Source organism: Helicoverpa armigera, chromosome 12, assembly GCF_030705265.1.
Source record: "Helicoverpa armigera isolate CAAS_96S chromosome 12, ASM3070526v1, whole genome shotgun sequence".
NCBI classification, from domain to species: Eukaryota; Metazoa; Arthropoda; class Insecta; order Lepidoptera; family Noctuidae; genus Helicoverpa; species Helicoverpa armigera.
Genome location: NC_087131.1, coordinates 9,670,527 through 9,686,440, shown reverse-complemented (window position 1 = coordinate 9,686,440; position 15,914 = coordinate 9,670,527). Strand labels below are relative to the sequence as shown.

General features: G+C 36.9%; 2 protein-coding genes and 1 long non-coding RNA gene across 3 annotated transcripts in view; 1 reads left to right on the top strand and 2 right to left on the bottom strand.

Annotated features, from left to right (window-relative positions):
* The window catches only part of LOC110383909 (uncharacterized), a 62,980-nt gene extending 62,464 nt beyond the window's left edge, over positions 1–516 (bottom strand). The window contains exon 1 of the long non-coding RNA XR_002430116.3: positions 476–516. This is a non-coding gene — a long non-coding RNA (uncharacterized LOC110383909). The remainder of the gene's footprint in view (positions 1–475) is intronic.
* A 682-nt stretch (positions 517–1,198) lies between these two features.
* Positions 1,199–6,887, top strand: LOC110383910 (contactin). The gene is made up of 3 exons (XM_021344867.3): positions 1,199–4,869; positions 5,100–5,285; positions 5,432–6,887. Exons 1-3 carry the CDS (start codon positions 1,426–1,428, stop codon positions 5,738–5,740), a joined length of 3,939 nt encoding a protein of 1,312 aa, XP_021200542.3. The 5' UTR covers positions 1,199–1,425; the 3' UTR covers positions 5,741–6,887.
* Positions 6,888–9,842: 2,955 nt separating this feature from the next.
* LOC110384046 (uncharacterized) lies at positions 9,843–15,909 on the bottom strand. Its single transcript, XM_021345093.3, has 7 exons — positions 13,496–15,909; positions 13,215–13,419; positions 13,021–13,094; positions 12,448–12,540; positions 12,002–12,115; positions 11,698–11,823; positions 9,843–11,610 (listed from the first exon to the last, which is right to left on the bottom strand). Exons 1-7 carry the CDS (start codon positions 13,664–13,666, stop codon positions 9,871–9,873), a joined length of 2,523 nt encoding a protein of 840 aa, XP_021200768.3. The 5' UTR covers positions 13,667–15,909; the 3' UTR covers positions 9,843–9,870.
* Between the last annotated feature and the right edge of the window lie 5 nt (positions 15,910–15,914).

The following is a 15,914-nucleotide window of genomic DNA, read 5'->3' as shown; positions in this document are numbered from 1 at the left end:
ATGAAAAATAATGATAGTTTTTGGAGTAAATGTAACTAACGATTTATACAGAATTGTATACTTTTCTGAATGGTATCGAAATCGTGTAATGTTTTATCTGTTTTAGCTATACCTACAGTATAAGTATTACTATAATTATTTGACTCTTATTTCTTGTTGATAACATGGAAAATAAAACCGTGAACAATGAATAACATACTTATTTTTATTTATTTTTAACTACCCTCAACCTTGATTGCGTAAAAATCTAATATTGAATTACTGACCCAACATTAATTGGAAAGAAAGACTATTCTGTAGCTCCTAGGCTTTACCAGGATAGGTTGCAATGATGATAAAATAATGCGAATAATAAAGATATTCCGAAATGCAAGGGACGAATTTGCGGGCGACCTGCTATGAATATATTTTTCGTACCTATATAAAGTGTGTTATCTAAGTTTATTAGGGGCTAAAATCTAGAATACAAACTCACCTCTTCATTCAATAAACTTGAAGAGAGCCCTAAACATTTGCCGTCTTACCACAAAAACTTTTTAACGTCAGTATATGCCTTGTCTAAAAAAATGTCAAATTATGACGTTGACATATGGTTCATTTTGCAGCCAAAATTTTATTAGACAAGTGTAAAACAGGGTTTAAAGTTTTTGTACTAAGGCCCTTTAGGTTGTATAAAAACAAGTTGACAAAAAACAATCTTTTGCACTCGGTCAACCTGGGTCAACCGGCCTTTGATTCGGTATGAGTAGTGTTGCCGAGAATTCCACAAAAGGCACCGCGTTGTATCCGCCAAACTGTGTAACCCTGCAAACGCCCTATATGCTATCATCAACTTTACTAATACTAGTATAAGTAAGGAGTAAGTACTAAAATTCACGAAAAGTCGAACCTATTTTAAACATTCTTTTAACCTTGGGAAGCTGCACTACCCCCGGATGACAAGGGCAATATTTTATCCGAGTGTGGAAGAGACTATTCTAGGTCACGGGTGAAACTGCAAAAAACAGCTGTTTGACAATAAAAATGTAAACTACCTAAGTAACTGTTTAGGTTGAAAAGGAATTTCGAAACAGTTTTCGCTCCAGTAATCCTTTAAAATTCTTGACACATATTTTTTTTGTGTTGCAACATTCTAAAAACCGTAAACGTCAAATAAGCCTTTACGGTATTCTTGCACATCCCTAAAGTTGAATAAAAACTATTGTTCCTTGATTGAATGAGTGAGTTGAGTGATTGAGTTTGTGGGTTGGGCGAGGCTTCATTTCAAGGTGTTTGTCATCATCAAGCTATTTTCAAATTAGAAACGAATTTTAAAATGAAACTGTGATATCTATACCTTGTGAAAAACGTGTCCAACATCACAAAAGTGGTTTCTACTCATCAAATGAAAATAATGTAATTTTTCTCTTTGTTTATTAACGGAAAATGACGCGTGTTTTGTTACTTCTCGCATTGGCGAGTTGCGTGAGGAGTCAGATTCCTGAGTCCAGTGGAACGTTCAACCCCAACTATAATCAGCAGCCTTACCAGGATAATAACCAGAATGGTACTCTATACCGTCCAAACCCTCAAGTACCTTACGGCAGCTTTCCAGTGAACAATAACGATTACAATTCGGGTCAGAGTTCTTTTTACCAAGATAACTTTAACTCTGATAACTTCGGCACCAATGATAATGAGGTTGATCCCCAAAATACAGCAACTTATTACGCCGGCCTGGACTACGAGGAGAGATACAGATGTCCGCCAAATTGGATCAGATTCCGAGAATCGTGTTACCGCTTTACTAAGTCGCCGGACCGACCTAGAAATGAGGCCCGTAAGATTTGTTTAGCTTACGAAGCGGACTTAGCGGCTGTCAACAGCCCAGAAGAACATGGATTTATCATCACAAATCTAATGAAACTTGATCCCCAGAAAGGTTCGTGGTATATTGGTGCACACCAACAATCACCAGGGTATTGGTCCAATGATGCTGATGGTTCACAGTTGACTGGTTTAGAAAATGCATTTTTCAATGATCATTCACAAATATATAACAGTTATAACTTATTGCCTCGTGATTACTTGGTGTACAGGTTCTCCCAACTCGATGGGCGCTGGGGCTTATCTCCTGTAGAAGGCAACCAGTATTATCACTTTATTTGTGAAGGACAAACACAAAGACTGCATTATCTTATTGAAGAAGAAAGGTCATTTACCTACGGACTGGAAACTTATGATCCGGAGAGGATTCCTAGAGGACCTTACTTTATCAAGGAGCCTGTAGACACAATATATGATCCTATGAGGAATTATCATGTTCAGTTGACATGTATAGCAGGAGGCTACCCAGCACCTGTGTACAAGTGGTACAGAGAAGAGTATCAGGTAGACAGCCCTATCTTCACTGAAATTGATCCTTTAGTTGACACCAGATTTGTTCTTAGTGGAGGAACACTCATGATTTATAACCCAGATACAGATAAAGATAATGCAAGGTACCACTGCACTGCCTCCAATAAATTTGGTACAATCAGGTCCGAATCAGTGAGATTGTCATTTGGTTTTATTAGAGAATTTAATCAAAAGAGGTCTGTTGAAAGCGGTAACCAATATTGGGGCAAAGTAATGTATTGTGATCCACCATCCTACTATCCTGCTGTGAACTTCTTATGGGCTAGGAACTATTTTCCTAATCTGGTAGAAGAAGACAAGAGAGTATTTGTGTCTTATGATGGAGGTCTCTATTTCTCTGCTTTGGAGACTATTGACAGGGGAAACTACAGTTGTAATGTGATGAGCCAGGTTTCAGATGCAGGCCGCAATGGACCATTCTTCCCACTATTTGTCTATCCACATTCTGATTACCAGCATCTTAAATTTCCAAATAATTTCCCTAAAGTTTTTCCTGAAGCACCAGTTGTAGGGCAGGAGGTCCGGCTTGAATGTGTTTCTTTTGGTTATCCAGTACCGTCTTACAATTGGACAAGACGTGGTAGCAATATGCCAAGAAAGGCTCATTTGAGTAACTATGATCGCGTATTGACAATACCAAATGTGGGAGTTGAAGATGAAGGTGAATACATCTGTGATGTTAAGAATGACAGAGCCCACATAACCAACAGTGTCTTCCTTAAGGTGCAAGCTAAGCCTAACTTTACTATTCCCCTAGCAAATAAGCACATGGACAACAAAGGTGAATTACATTGGAATTGTGAAGCTTTTGGTATTCCAGATGTTAACTATACTTGGTGGAAAAATGGAGAGAAACTTACCATGGATACTTTAGAATCTGAAGATAGAGATCGTTATGTTATACAAGATAATGTATTAATAATAAAGTACTTGGACCCAACTAGAGATCCAGGCATGTACCAGTGTGAAGCAAAGAATCAGCTTAAAGGCAGTTTCTCTACAGGACAGTTGAGAGTGCTATCTTTAAAGCCGTCATTTAAGAAGCGTCCCCTTGAGTCTGAAACATATGGTTCCGAGGGGGGCAATGTTACTCTGAAATGTAATCCTGAAGCAGCTCCAAAGCCTACATTTACTTGGAAGAAAGATAATATCGTTATCGGCGCTGGTGGCAAGAGATTTATCGCTGAAAGTGGAAACCTCATAATTCGACAACTATCCAGGGATGATGAAGGCGTGTATACATGTGTCGCCAAAAACCAATACGGAACAGACGAAAGCCGAGGACGATTGATTGTGTTGCGTGCGCCGCGCTTCCTGGAACGACTGCCTCCGAGAATCACAACACAAGTCAACCAAGTGGTGTTTCTACATTGTAACGCCGAGATAGATCCCATGCTGGACACAGCTTACCTCTGGAATCACAACGGTATTCGTATGAAGGAGGCAGCTGATCTGTATGCTGACAAGAGAATTAAAATCGACGGAGGTGAGCTCACCATTCTAAACGTGAGTCTATCGGACGTCGGAGACTACGAGTGTATAGTGAAGTCAGCTATAGGACGTATCTCATCGCATACTCAACTGCGAATTGAAGGACCACCCGGTCCGCCCGGCGGCTTGCAGACGCTCAACATACAACGTTCTTCTGTCACTTTAGAATGGACCGACAGCAATTCAAACGGACGACCTATCACGAGCTACATTGTTACTGGTCGCACGCACTGGAACTCCTCGTGGTACACTATAAACGATAATGTCGTCAATGTCATGGAGATTGACCGATACAATGGACGCAAACGTGCCACCGTAACCACGACACTAATGCCATGGGCTATCTACGAATTTAGGGTTCAAGCCGTAAACCTATTGGGACCTGGAAAGCCCTCTGCACCCAGTCCACAATTCTCTACTCCTGCTGATAGGCCATACGTGGCACCTGCAAATGTGGGAGGTGGTGGTGGAAAAACTGGTGACCTTACTATTACGTGGACCCCATTACCGCGGTCTTTGCAGAATGGACCAGGGATTTACTATAAAATATTCTGGCGCCGAAATGGTACCGAAGTGGAATTCCAATCGTTGTCTCTCAAGAAGTATGGTAACATTGGAACATATGTCGTACATATATCGACAACTTATTTCTATACCCCATATGATGTGAAGGTGCAGGCGTACAACGAGATCGGCGTGGGTCCGGAGAGCGAGGTAGTGACGATATATTCTGCGGAGGACATGCCGCAGGTGGCTCCTCAGATGGTGTTCGCCAGGTCCTTCAACTCCACGTCTCTCAACGTCACCTGGAACCCCATCGATCAGTCGCGTGAGAGATTGCGTGGCAAGTTGATTGGACATCGTCTCAAGTACTGGAAGCAGGCGAATAAAGAAGAAGAATGTATCTACTACCTCTCCCGAACGACGCGCAACTGGGCTCTTATTGTTGGTCTACAACCTGATACATACTATTTTGTAAAGGTAATATAACTTTTTTCATATCTTTATTTTGCATATTAATAAGTCCAACCGATTAGCACAAATTGTGAAGGATACTTAAAAGTTATCAGTGCAACAATTTGTAGTTTAATAAAAATAAGTAATTTGTATTGACCTTCTTATCGCAGTCTACAAAATAAACATACATATCTTCTTTTTTCTCAATAATATTGCTTTGTTTGTATGATATTGATAATGGGGTCTTTTTGCAGGTAATGGCATTTAACGCGGCAGGCGAGGGTCCTGAGAGCGAGCGGTACTTGGAGCGTACGTTCCGCAAAGCGCCGCAGAAACCGCCGGCGTCCGTCAACGTATGGGCGTATAACCCGACGACAGTGCGCGTCGTGTGGAGATACGTACAGCCTACTGATGAAGAGGAACCCCTGCTTGGCTACAAGGTAAACAGCAAATATTTGATAGGAACAAGATTAATAATTTAGTTCAATATTTAGGATGCAAATGTGGTTCTTTTATAGCTGACGTTTGGAGTTTGAGATCGGTATTTTTTCATTATTTCATTTCTATAACAAAATGTTATTTTCAGGTGCGCGTATGGGAGATAGACCAAGACATGAGCACAGCGAACGACACGATAGTGCTTGTCGAACATAAGCTAGAGGCTTACGTCATGAACCTAACGCCAGGCAAGTCGTATAACTTGCGTGTTCTAGCGTACTCGAATGGTGGCGACGGCAGAATGTCTTCTCCAGCCATCACCTTCCAAATGGGAGATTATCACACAGATTCGTACGGATACAGCGCTAGAAGCTCCGCCCACAAACATTTACAAACTTTAGCGATATTCTTTACCTCTCTTCTATTCGCTTTCTCGTGTAAATGGGTTGTCTCGTGATGTACAAATTTTGCATCTTTTTCTTCATAATTATGTACCTTAACTCATGTTGCATTCCTTTTTTTTGTTATCTGATGTTAGGTTGTGATATGCGTCCGGCCATTACTTTCGCTCATATTTTTAATTATGATATTTTATTTATATTTTTTATGAGCTTAAAATCAACTTACATAGTGACTTGTTTAGAGCTTAAGTTAGATTTACTTGTGTGACTTTACTTTGTCCGTAGCTGTAACTAGTAGACTGGTTTTAGTTATATTTTTCTACTCAAAACTTTTTCACTGCTTGAATTCAGGTAAGCACAAAGCACCGCGATCATTTCATTGTCTAACTTTACGACTTTTCTGTTAAACAGGTGAATATTGTGTTGATAGCTGTAGTTAGTTCATAACCTTTATTGATAACGATTGTATGTAGTTTTACTCTTTTCTCATAAATATGTATATTCTACTATTTTTGTAATAATTGTAATTACCTGTCAATTTTTTATTGACAATAAGTAATTTAATAACATTTGATATTACTGATTTAGTAAGCGGAATTTATATAAAATTCTTTGATATAGGTCCATATCACATAGGGTAGATTAAGGATAATATTTTGTTAAATGTAACAGCTATTTGTAATGTAGCTATTATAACCACCAATCCGAGCCATTATAACATTTGATCTGATTTATTTCGAATATATACTTTATTTTTATATTTATATTTTATACAAGTGTTCAAATACGAGTTTAGGAATAACATGACAATTTGTTTTCTGTTTATTTAGTACCTACCTGCAAATAGAGGATACACGACGTGTATAACATTTAACGTTACCCAATAACAGATATGGCGAGCTGTTTCCACTTTAAATGTTAAAGCTTTCAAATCATTAACTCATGTCAGCTACATCATTGCTTTGATTCATTATGTAATTATAATTTAAACAAGAACAAAAAGGCTTATTAAATATGTGGAACTTTACAATGTATATCAAGTTAGTACACTAATCCCGCCTACTGTATGCCTGCTAAAATGAATCTCAATATTTCCGATAATTGTTGTAGTGTACTAGATGTAAAAGAATATGAAATGCCTTATAAATGTTAAAATTGTCATTTTAATATGTATTTGTTTCAAGTAAAAGATATATTAAATTATATGGTACCTATTTTATTTATTCCAAAAGCCTCTTAAGTGAGATGAATCCGGCGCCTCCCTTGATGGCGCTCGATATACGATTGCACCTCACTCACTGCCCTAGGGCCGGCCCTGTACACGTACACCGAGGCTGTAAACATCATCTCATCTCCGATTTGGTAAGGTTGGGGACAAAAAGCTGAACTTTGATGGAGACCTTGGGTTCACCATCTATACTAATAGTATAAAGTTGAAGTTTATTTGCACGCGCCAATCTCATTAACTACTAGTCAGAATTGAAAAATCCTTTCAGTGTTATATACCTATAGCCCATTTATCAAGAAAGGCTATAGGCTACTTTTTGTCCGGGATCGTGCAGAGGTTCATGGGATGCGGGTGAAACTGCTGGCAGAAGCTAAATAAGTAGCTACTTATCAAAAGTCCATATCGATCCAGAGTTAATTCCAAGATATTCGAGGTAACAGTGCTGATTCCGAGTTTTATAAGTTTACGCGCTCGATACGTAATTATAACTTGGCTGAAGTAAAGAGTCGTATGCTACATCACATGTAAATAAAACTATTTTTACGGATTTTATCGCGGTTATATTAATATTATTTAATCCCGACGTTTCGGATCCTTTACAGCATTCATGGTCACGGGCAGACTAAGGTGTTGGTCGTCTTGATATATTAGTTACCAAGTTAGTGCTAAAAGAAGCATAACGACCCGCGTAAAAGAACACATCGCCGATGTCAAACACCGCCGTTCCAGACAGTCAGCAGTTTGTGAACACACACTAGACAAGGCCCAGCATTACATCAGATTTGATAAACCACAAGTCCTTGCAAAAGAAAACCGATTCCTTCCTAGGATGATTCGCGAGGCTATTGAAATTAAAAAACACACACAATTTCAATAGAGAAGATGGCTGGTGCATACCACCTGCTTGGAATCCCATCAAAATCCAAGCCTACAACTGCTCGACCTAAGGATACAATGAGCTCGTTTTGCGTGAATCGGATTGTCAATAATAATCAACAAAATGTAGGGTAGCTGTTTGTAACTAATATATCAAGACGACCAACACCTTAGTCTGCCCGTGACCATGGATGCTGTAAGTAAAGGATCCGAAACGTCGGGATTAAATAATATTAATATAACCGCGATAAAATCCGTAAAAGTAGTTTTATTTAAATGTCTAATATTCGCGTAAGTGTCAGAAATCTACATCACATTAGAATATAGCATGTTAATTCATTTTTCCGGGTAATGATGTTTACTATTTCGCAAGTGAGCGCGTTTATAATACAACCAAGTGCCGATGACAGCCTGTATTAAATAGACAGTTCTAAAATTATTGCAACGTAATTCAGTTGTATGATAATTAGGCATCGAGCAAGTTAACTTGCAAAACTCGCACTACGCACTCAGATTAAGGTTGAGGGAATTTTGTTTTTTTTTTTTTTTTCTAAAAGCAGAATTCATGGTCTTTAGATGGCGGGTAGGGTAGGGTGGTAGCCAATGAACCGCGTGTACAGTATGAACCATAGTACCTACCGGCCATACCTAACGTTGCTAGCTCGCGCAAAAATTATGTCGAGACTCCCTTGCCACGTCAAGAAGTTTGGTCTATTCGCCGTGGGTCTGTCGCGATATACTCACCTGTGAGCCGCGTCTTAGTCTTCTACTCAAGCAAAAACGACAAAAAAAGGTGAGTTTCTTTTTGTTGTTACTTTAATAATCTAACTCTTACTTAACTATGTGTAAATTGTATGTGTAATGTAGATCATTAGGCTTATCTAAGACTATTTTTTGGAATTAATTCTCAACGGTTTTTGTATAAAACATGACCTAACATTTCCTAAGAGGGGGTGGGTACGCTGTGAGCCATTTATCCTGGGTAAGCAATGAACCACGGTTCATTGTGTATTGTGTACCACATCTTAGTGCTTTGTATGATATATGATGAGATGGGAAGTATTATTAGACAGTTAACCTCTAAGTGTTAATGTCTCTCTCTAAGTACCTATAATTAATTACCATTATTCGTCTATTTCAGCATGGGGCGAAACACGGTAGGGAGGAAAGCACGTAAAAAGGGTATCACACCGCGGAAGCTACACAAAGAGGTATAGAAAAAACACTTGTCGGGATTAAGCATTCGAAAAGCAGCAAAAACTGCAACCTTCTCTATCCAGTATTGCGACAGACGTGTTTGTGTGAAGATATGTCACAAACAAAGTACAGGAACAATCCGTCTTGTAAACTAGAGCCCCATTATGATGCAAGTAAATTTCTTACTGCCCAACATGAAGACAGCATAAAGAAATGTTGATTGTTACAATTTGTGATTTGGACAATAAAAAAACATAAGTCTGAATGTGATAAAAACACGTCGACTTTATAATGCTAAGAGCATTTTAATTAATATAAATATACAAGTACAAAATGTTTTTTTCTTTTTTCCCGGAAAGAGTTTGTGCGTAACTTTTAAGATGTTCATAATTATTGTTAAAAATTAAGTTTTAAGGCTGATTTGTTGGTTCCTATACGTATATATAACCCGAAACTTAATTATTATAAAAAGTTATAAATAGTGTATTTATTTTTCTTTAAAACAAATAATAATGTTTTTTTTTATATTACCGTGATTCATTGTGTACCACATGGTTCATTTAGTACCACCCCCCCGGTTCTTTGTGTACCCCTAGGAGTACGCTATGAACCATTTCTCATGTTTTAAAAAAACATGTATAAATTAGGCAACAGCAAATGTTTTCCACTTATTTCAACACAATTTGGCAGCTTATTAAATAACCTATCATTTGAGACAAAAATATTTTCTTAGACTGTAAAAACGAGCGCGCTAGAGATCTCCAAACTTTTGGTGGTTCATTGGCTACCACCCTACCCTAAGTAACTTTTTGTTTCACGTGTGGAGTGAATAAATGAAAAAGGTAGGATATTTAATTTATTTATTATAAACACAGCAACATTTTATCACAATTTCTTGTATTTGACCTTACGTTTTAAACATTTAGCATCTACATTATCTAGTAAATCAACATCAATGGAATTTTTCCTTTTCAATAAACTTCCATCTTCTGCTGGTTGGACCTGTTTTAGAGGCAGCAATCCCACTGCATATGGAATATTATTTTCTATCGTAGAATTAATGTTGTTATCGTTTGCAGTAGGCTGTTCATTTTCTTTATTCAGTTCATCGGTTTCAGTCATTATATCGCCCCATTGCTCGGCTTTGACATTTACAGGCCCAGTTAAATCTATCACAGAATCTTGATACTGAGATTCTGACGTCAGCGAATCGATTTGGCTTTCGTTGTTAGTTCCACAATCGTTTCCTACGTTGTCGTCAGTTTCATCGGGTTCTTTGCTATTGATGTCTAAACTGTCCCACTGCAATCCACTCGAAGTTATTGTTGCAGACAAGTCTCCATTACTGTTCTTTGAATTGTTTAATTCTTTACTATTTTCAGACTCATTCTCAAACACGTTTGGAACATTCAGCGGATTCACGTTAAAATCTGGAACGTTAGAGCTTGAATTTAAATTGTCTTGATCATTCTTAGCTATCGAATCATGTTTATGTACCATATTCATTTTGTTCTCAATGTTCATTAGATCTTTTATAATTTCATCTCTCTCCTGCGCCCGTTGATCTAGCTGTGTGCTATCCTCGTAAGTATTTTGGTCGTCATCATTACGTTTCGGTGTCGACATCAGGCAATCAAGAGCATCTTCTTTAAAAACCGCACTTTGTGGTAGTTGCAGCCCGAAGTCATAGCAGTCTTCGTTCCTTCTCAAATCTTCAGGGTTAAGAGGATTATACTGTTGACTTAAGTTTGAACTCAAATGTGAACTCTTTGTGTCAAGTAATGAAATACTGAAATTCGTGTCTAATGAATTACTTGTAGGACATAACTGCTCAATAACTCGAGCGTCATGTAGTTGCTGATCTTCGTAATATTTCTTTACGTCATCGCTCATAGATTTAGTGAAGAATTGCATGTCACCGTCGATGCAGGAGAAGTCATGAGCATTTACATGATCTATTGAACTGTTATTTTCTTGTAAGCGCGGGTCTAACACAACATAGTTTTGCTGTTCTTCGAAGGATTCCAAGTTATCTGGTAGTATCGCGTTCAGGCTGTTGATCGTATCTTCGTTGCGATTGTATTGAGAAGAATCTTTATCGTAATCAGAGTTTGAACCATACCCTTTATTTCCAAGAAGCATTTCTCCTCTTTCTATAGATTTCGATAGATCATCGATGCTCTTTATTTCACTCGGGTCTGCAACCTTTTCGATTATATTTGGTTGTTCTATAACTTCGTATTGAATTTCGCTGCTTTGCACCATGTCTAGTAGTACTTGTTCATTGACGTTGATGTAGGAACCATCTCCAGATTCAAAGAGAATTGGCAAATCTGTAGGAAGTCCTGCATTTTTCAACGCATTAACGTATTGAGACATAGCCGTACTAATACCACTTGTGGACGTTTCAGCAGAACTGGTGGGATTGGTGTTGGAATAGCTAGTGATCGTTTCATTGCCTATCGAGTGCTCTTTATTATATGCGATGGTGGGATCAAGCACGTTGGACGAGACCGTTTGATCCATATACATGAGATCGTTGTCGATATTCATGTAGTTGGTTGAAGATTCTGGGCCGCAAATGCTGTTGACGGCTTGTGAGAGAGTCACTCGGTCCATATAGTCCTGGGGAAAAATATTTCGTTCCTTTTATGAAACGGTAAAGTTGTTTAAGTGGTCAATGTTCGTTCACCGGGATTTTATAGGTTTTACCTGCATATGTCTAGTCTGCAAATGTTTCAACTGGTGTATGGCCTTGCGTGAGTCCTGTTCTCGTCGCAGCAAGGCTCGTTCGGCAGCACGGCCTAGTGATCCAGCTCCCTCCCATGCCCCTGCTCGCTGCGAGGTACAAAACAGCATTTATATTTATATTCAAGATATCTATGACCTGCTGATAGTGTTTCATTTCTTAGAAGTAGTAGTAGACATAATTTATATACTTTGGATAAGTTATCAGGTGTTCAAGTTTAATACATACATAAGGAGAATAAAATTGGCAATTTTGCAGGTTCCTTACCCTAACGCTCGGTCTTCCGCGGCGTGGTTTGATAGCCCTCGGCACGTCGGGGTAGTCGACTGTAGGCGCACTGCCTCCATTTTCAATGTCAAACGGAATGCGGACTACCATGTCCTGAAATAAAATTATGAGGTTTTTGGCAGTTCAGCAGATAAAAGTACCTATAGAATTTGTGTACATTAGTTGTCAACTACAGTTTTTTACTAAGATGCCTTCTCCCATCATATGAATGGCCTCTTTCCAAAGTTTGGGTCCAGTCTGGTGGTCAGGTCTGCTTCCAGTCTAACCGGATGCAGCTGAGTACCAGTGTTTTATATGGAGATATTATTTGTTCTCCTCAACCTAGTTAACCGGGCAACCCAATACCACGTGGTTAAACTTTTTGTCAGACTCTTTGGCTTCTGACTTAACGACTTTCAAATATGTTGCATATGAGGTATACAAACCTTATTCATTCGACCGAGACTATCCACTGGCTGGCTTGTACTAGTAGCTGGTGCCAGCTGTGACGACTGCTGCGCTTTGGTACTGTCGGTATCCTTGAATATGATTAATTGTTGATAAATATTAGGTTGCCTTGCCATTATAGGCATATAGTTTATCGACAACATATCGTCGCTTTTCTTAAAAGAATTGTTCATTTTTGAAACGTAAACTGTAAGTTTTTTTAGCAGACCGTTGTTTTAAGAAAACCGACTCAGACGGTGAACTGAACGTATGTCACATTTACTCCTAGGAAAATCTAGGGCTTGATTATCTGTCTACCGATTGTAAAATGGAAAGTGTTGAATATATTTCGTATTTTCATGTGTAAAAATGTTCCTACTTAATGGGTAAAAAATATCATTTCAAGATCTACGCTAGAGATACCGCCCAAAATCCAGGAGGCTTTGATTGGGAAAATTAAACTACGTGGTACTATAGGTACGTTTATCTACCAAAAATAACGATATTTGAAAGATAATTTATTTGGAGATAATTGGTATCATTTTATTAGGATGGTAATGACTAGAAAGTACCTGAGAATGCAAATCAATAAGTGATTGCGGAGGTCTGTTTATCACAACAGGCGGCGTGAAGACTGGCATTTCACCTTAAAACATAGTCATCTAATTACTTAAATGGGAGTAAAACAATCTTATTTATAAACTATTACTTATACAAATTAGTTTTTTAACACTGGTAACCAAACGTCATATATTTAGGGACTTACTGTTATTTGCAATACCAAGACCTTCCTTAGTGACTTTCGAAAGTCCTTTAATTTTTAAGAACTGTGCTGCAGATACAAGTTCATCCAAATTCTCTTCAAGGCACTGAGTTTTTCCACAGTACATGAATTCTACTAAGCATTTCAATACACTGAAGCGCATCTTTAGGATTATTAGAGGCTCTCCCGTTTGTTTTTGTAGCACCTCCTAAAACATTTTTCGCAGTAGCTATAACGATAGCACATAAGCCTTAATAACTATCTGATGCTAATAGAACTTTTACCTGAAAGTAAGCACTACTCGCAGCAAGTACAGCTTTATGAACTCGCAAAGTATGAGAGCTACACATTAACGTCATGTCGACTAAAGATTGCATTTGTAAGAGTTTACCAAATCTTGACATCAAATGTTCAGAATAATCTTCATAGTGGAGGCTATATCGAATTGGAGCCATTTCGAATTAAATTATTCATTACAACAAGCACTTTGCCAATATTTTGTCACTATTTGATAGGTTAAATAAAACACTAACGAGAAAATTGTAGAATGGCATTTAAAAATCATTTATAGAACGTGTTTATGGTCGCATCAAAAAGTTTTTAATTGAGAATGAATAAAGCAAAAGCAGTGTGTGTCTTAAAAAATAATGAACTATAATAAGTGTACCTACCTATGTGTATCTGTTCTGGGATCAAGTTTTTATTTTCATTAGGTAAGCAAAAAAAATAACAGACATTTCTTATTGTTGGAGTCTTTTTAATCCATTAAAAATGCAGAAAAAAAATAGTAAAATGTTAGAAAATGAATTTATTACAAATTTGTATTCATAGTGGATACATCTAGTAATGTTAACGGTGGATATACAATAAATTAACACATTTTGAAGAACAACTGAAATATAATACATGTTTAGACGTAGGTATTCTATCACAGGCTAATTAAGTACTTAAAATTGATAACAAAAACGATTTTGCGATCAGATCATAACTTTACAGTTTGAAGAAATATTTTCATATAGGTAATAATAAATCCAGTGTAACGAGAAAGTTTAAACTAAGAATAGGCATAAAATTTGGAATGTAAGTAGGAATGTAATAATGATTTGTTCATAAGGCACTTGGAACAAATACAGTGAGATTATAGTCAGATACCTAACATCACAAAGATCTGTATTGTAAGTAAATTAAAGATAGTTTAATAATAATAATGTTAGTGTCATATAATCCATCGAGGGAAAGTTTTTCCAGACTATAAAACCATTAAATAGATGTATAGAATCTAGTCACATTTAATTATATAATATCAAATTCACAATTAACATGTACTTAAATCGAACATTTTATTAAGGAAGAGTTAATAGATTTTTACAAGAAAAACAAACTCACTCAAGACAAATAGATTTCTAGAATATAACCATGGATAAATGCAAATATCTAAGTATAAGCACTAGTCATTAATCCAGCGGATGTGTCCTTGCTTATAGATATCATCACATTGTCCACATCAGTATTTTTATAAAATACAAATTTGTAACATTTTCAATACTTTAGGATCTTCTTAGAAATCAGTTCCTATACAATACAATAGCTTTTACGTTTTACCCTTACCTCCCTACGTCGAAGCTCATAAACGCTGTGCCACAGCCGCAAAGCTTTCGCACGACTCACAAAAATACTGGAACACATTCTGAATAATATCTGAGATAGAAATTAAACCACCGTCATGACAATAATATATGGTCATCAATACTGTATATAATATAAACTTTTTTGAGTGCTATATGAAATTTCGCTGGGTCAGGATGAGCTGACAAGTCGTTGTATGCGGATTTTTATGATAAAAAACAAAGAGGGAAGACTTGGTTCTTTTTATACATCGCGTAATCGATTACTGGGTTAACCGGACCAATGTTGCACCTAATCAAGACATATTATAAAAAAAATACTGACCGAGGCATCTTCCTTTTTTCAAACTTTTAACTTGCAATAAAATAGCAGATACAAAATATATGAGAATTGAAAAATAAGTCTTTATTATCTCTCTTATTTTTCAAAAGTAATGTTACGATGTTTGGTAACAGTCGTTTTATTCAACATAAGTAATATTTATCATTGTTTTATGGCAAATTGCAGTATCATTGAGACATAATATATTTTTTTATTATGCAACACTCATTGAATAAAAAAAATCATAGACAAAAATTAATTTATCACAAGTCCTAATTTAGGCGGGAACTTAACAAAAAAAAATTGTACTTAACCACTAGACAGCATTATTAACAATTACAATATTTCGAAGAGATATAATTTACTTACATTATGCACTACGATATTGTCATACTAATACGTGAATTAAAAAAACACATTCCATCCCAGATATTGCAGAACTAAAGTGTAAAGAACATAGTTACAGCCATGAGTTCGCTTACGTACGAGTCTGTTATTTAGTTTGATTATCCAATACGTATAGAAAAATATTTTTATCAATAAAACCGTTTTACGTTCGTTTTTAATTATTGTTTATACAACAGAATTTCATAGGATTCTATCATGTTTCAGATAATGGATGCTTAAATACGCACACTGGTACCCACGCAAAATAAAATGTAAGTAACAATGCAATATACATACAATACAATCATACTGAGTAAGTTGGCAAGTTCAATCATTTTTTTTATTTAATTTTATTTGAAACCTTGATTG

Coding starts and splice junctions, on each gene's coding strand:
- LOC110383910 (XM_021344867.3), top strand. CDS start 1,426: ATGACGCGTGTTTTGTTACTTCTCGCATTGGCGAGTTGCGTGAGGAGT. Junction 4,870..5,099: donor ATACATACTATTTTGTAAAG/GTAATATAACTT, acceptor GTCTTTTTGCAG/GTAATGGCATTTAACGCGGC. Junction 5,286..5,431: donor AACCCCTGCTTGGCTACAAG/GTAAACAGCAAA, acceptor TGTTATTTTCAG/GTGCGCGTATGGGAGATAGA.
- LOC110384046 (XM_021345093.3), bottom strand. CDS start 13,666: ATGGCTCCAATTCGATATAGCCTCCACTATGAAGATTATTCTGAACAT. Junction 13,420..13,495: donor CGAGTAGTGCTTACTTTCAG/GTAAAAGTTCTA, acceptor AAAATGTTTTAG/GAGGTGCTACAAAAACAAAC. Junction 11,824..12,001: donor GCGGAAGACCGAGCGTTAGG/GTAAGGAACCTG, acceptor TGTACCTCGCAG/CGAGCAGGGGCATGGGAGGG.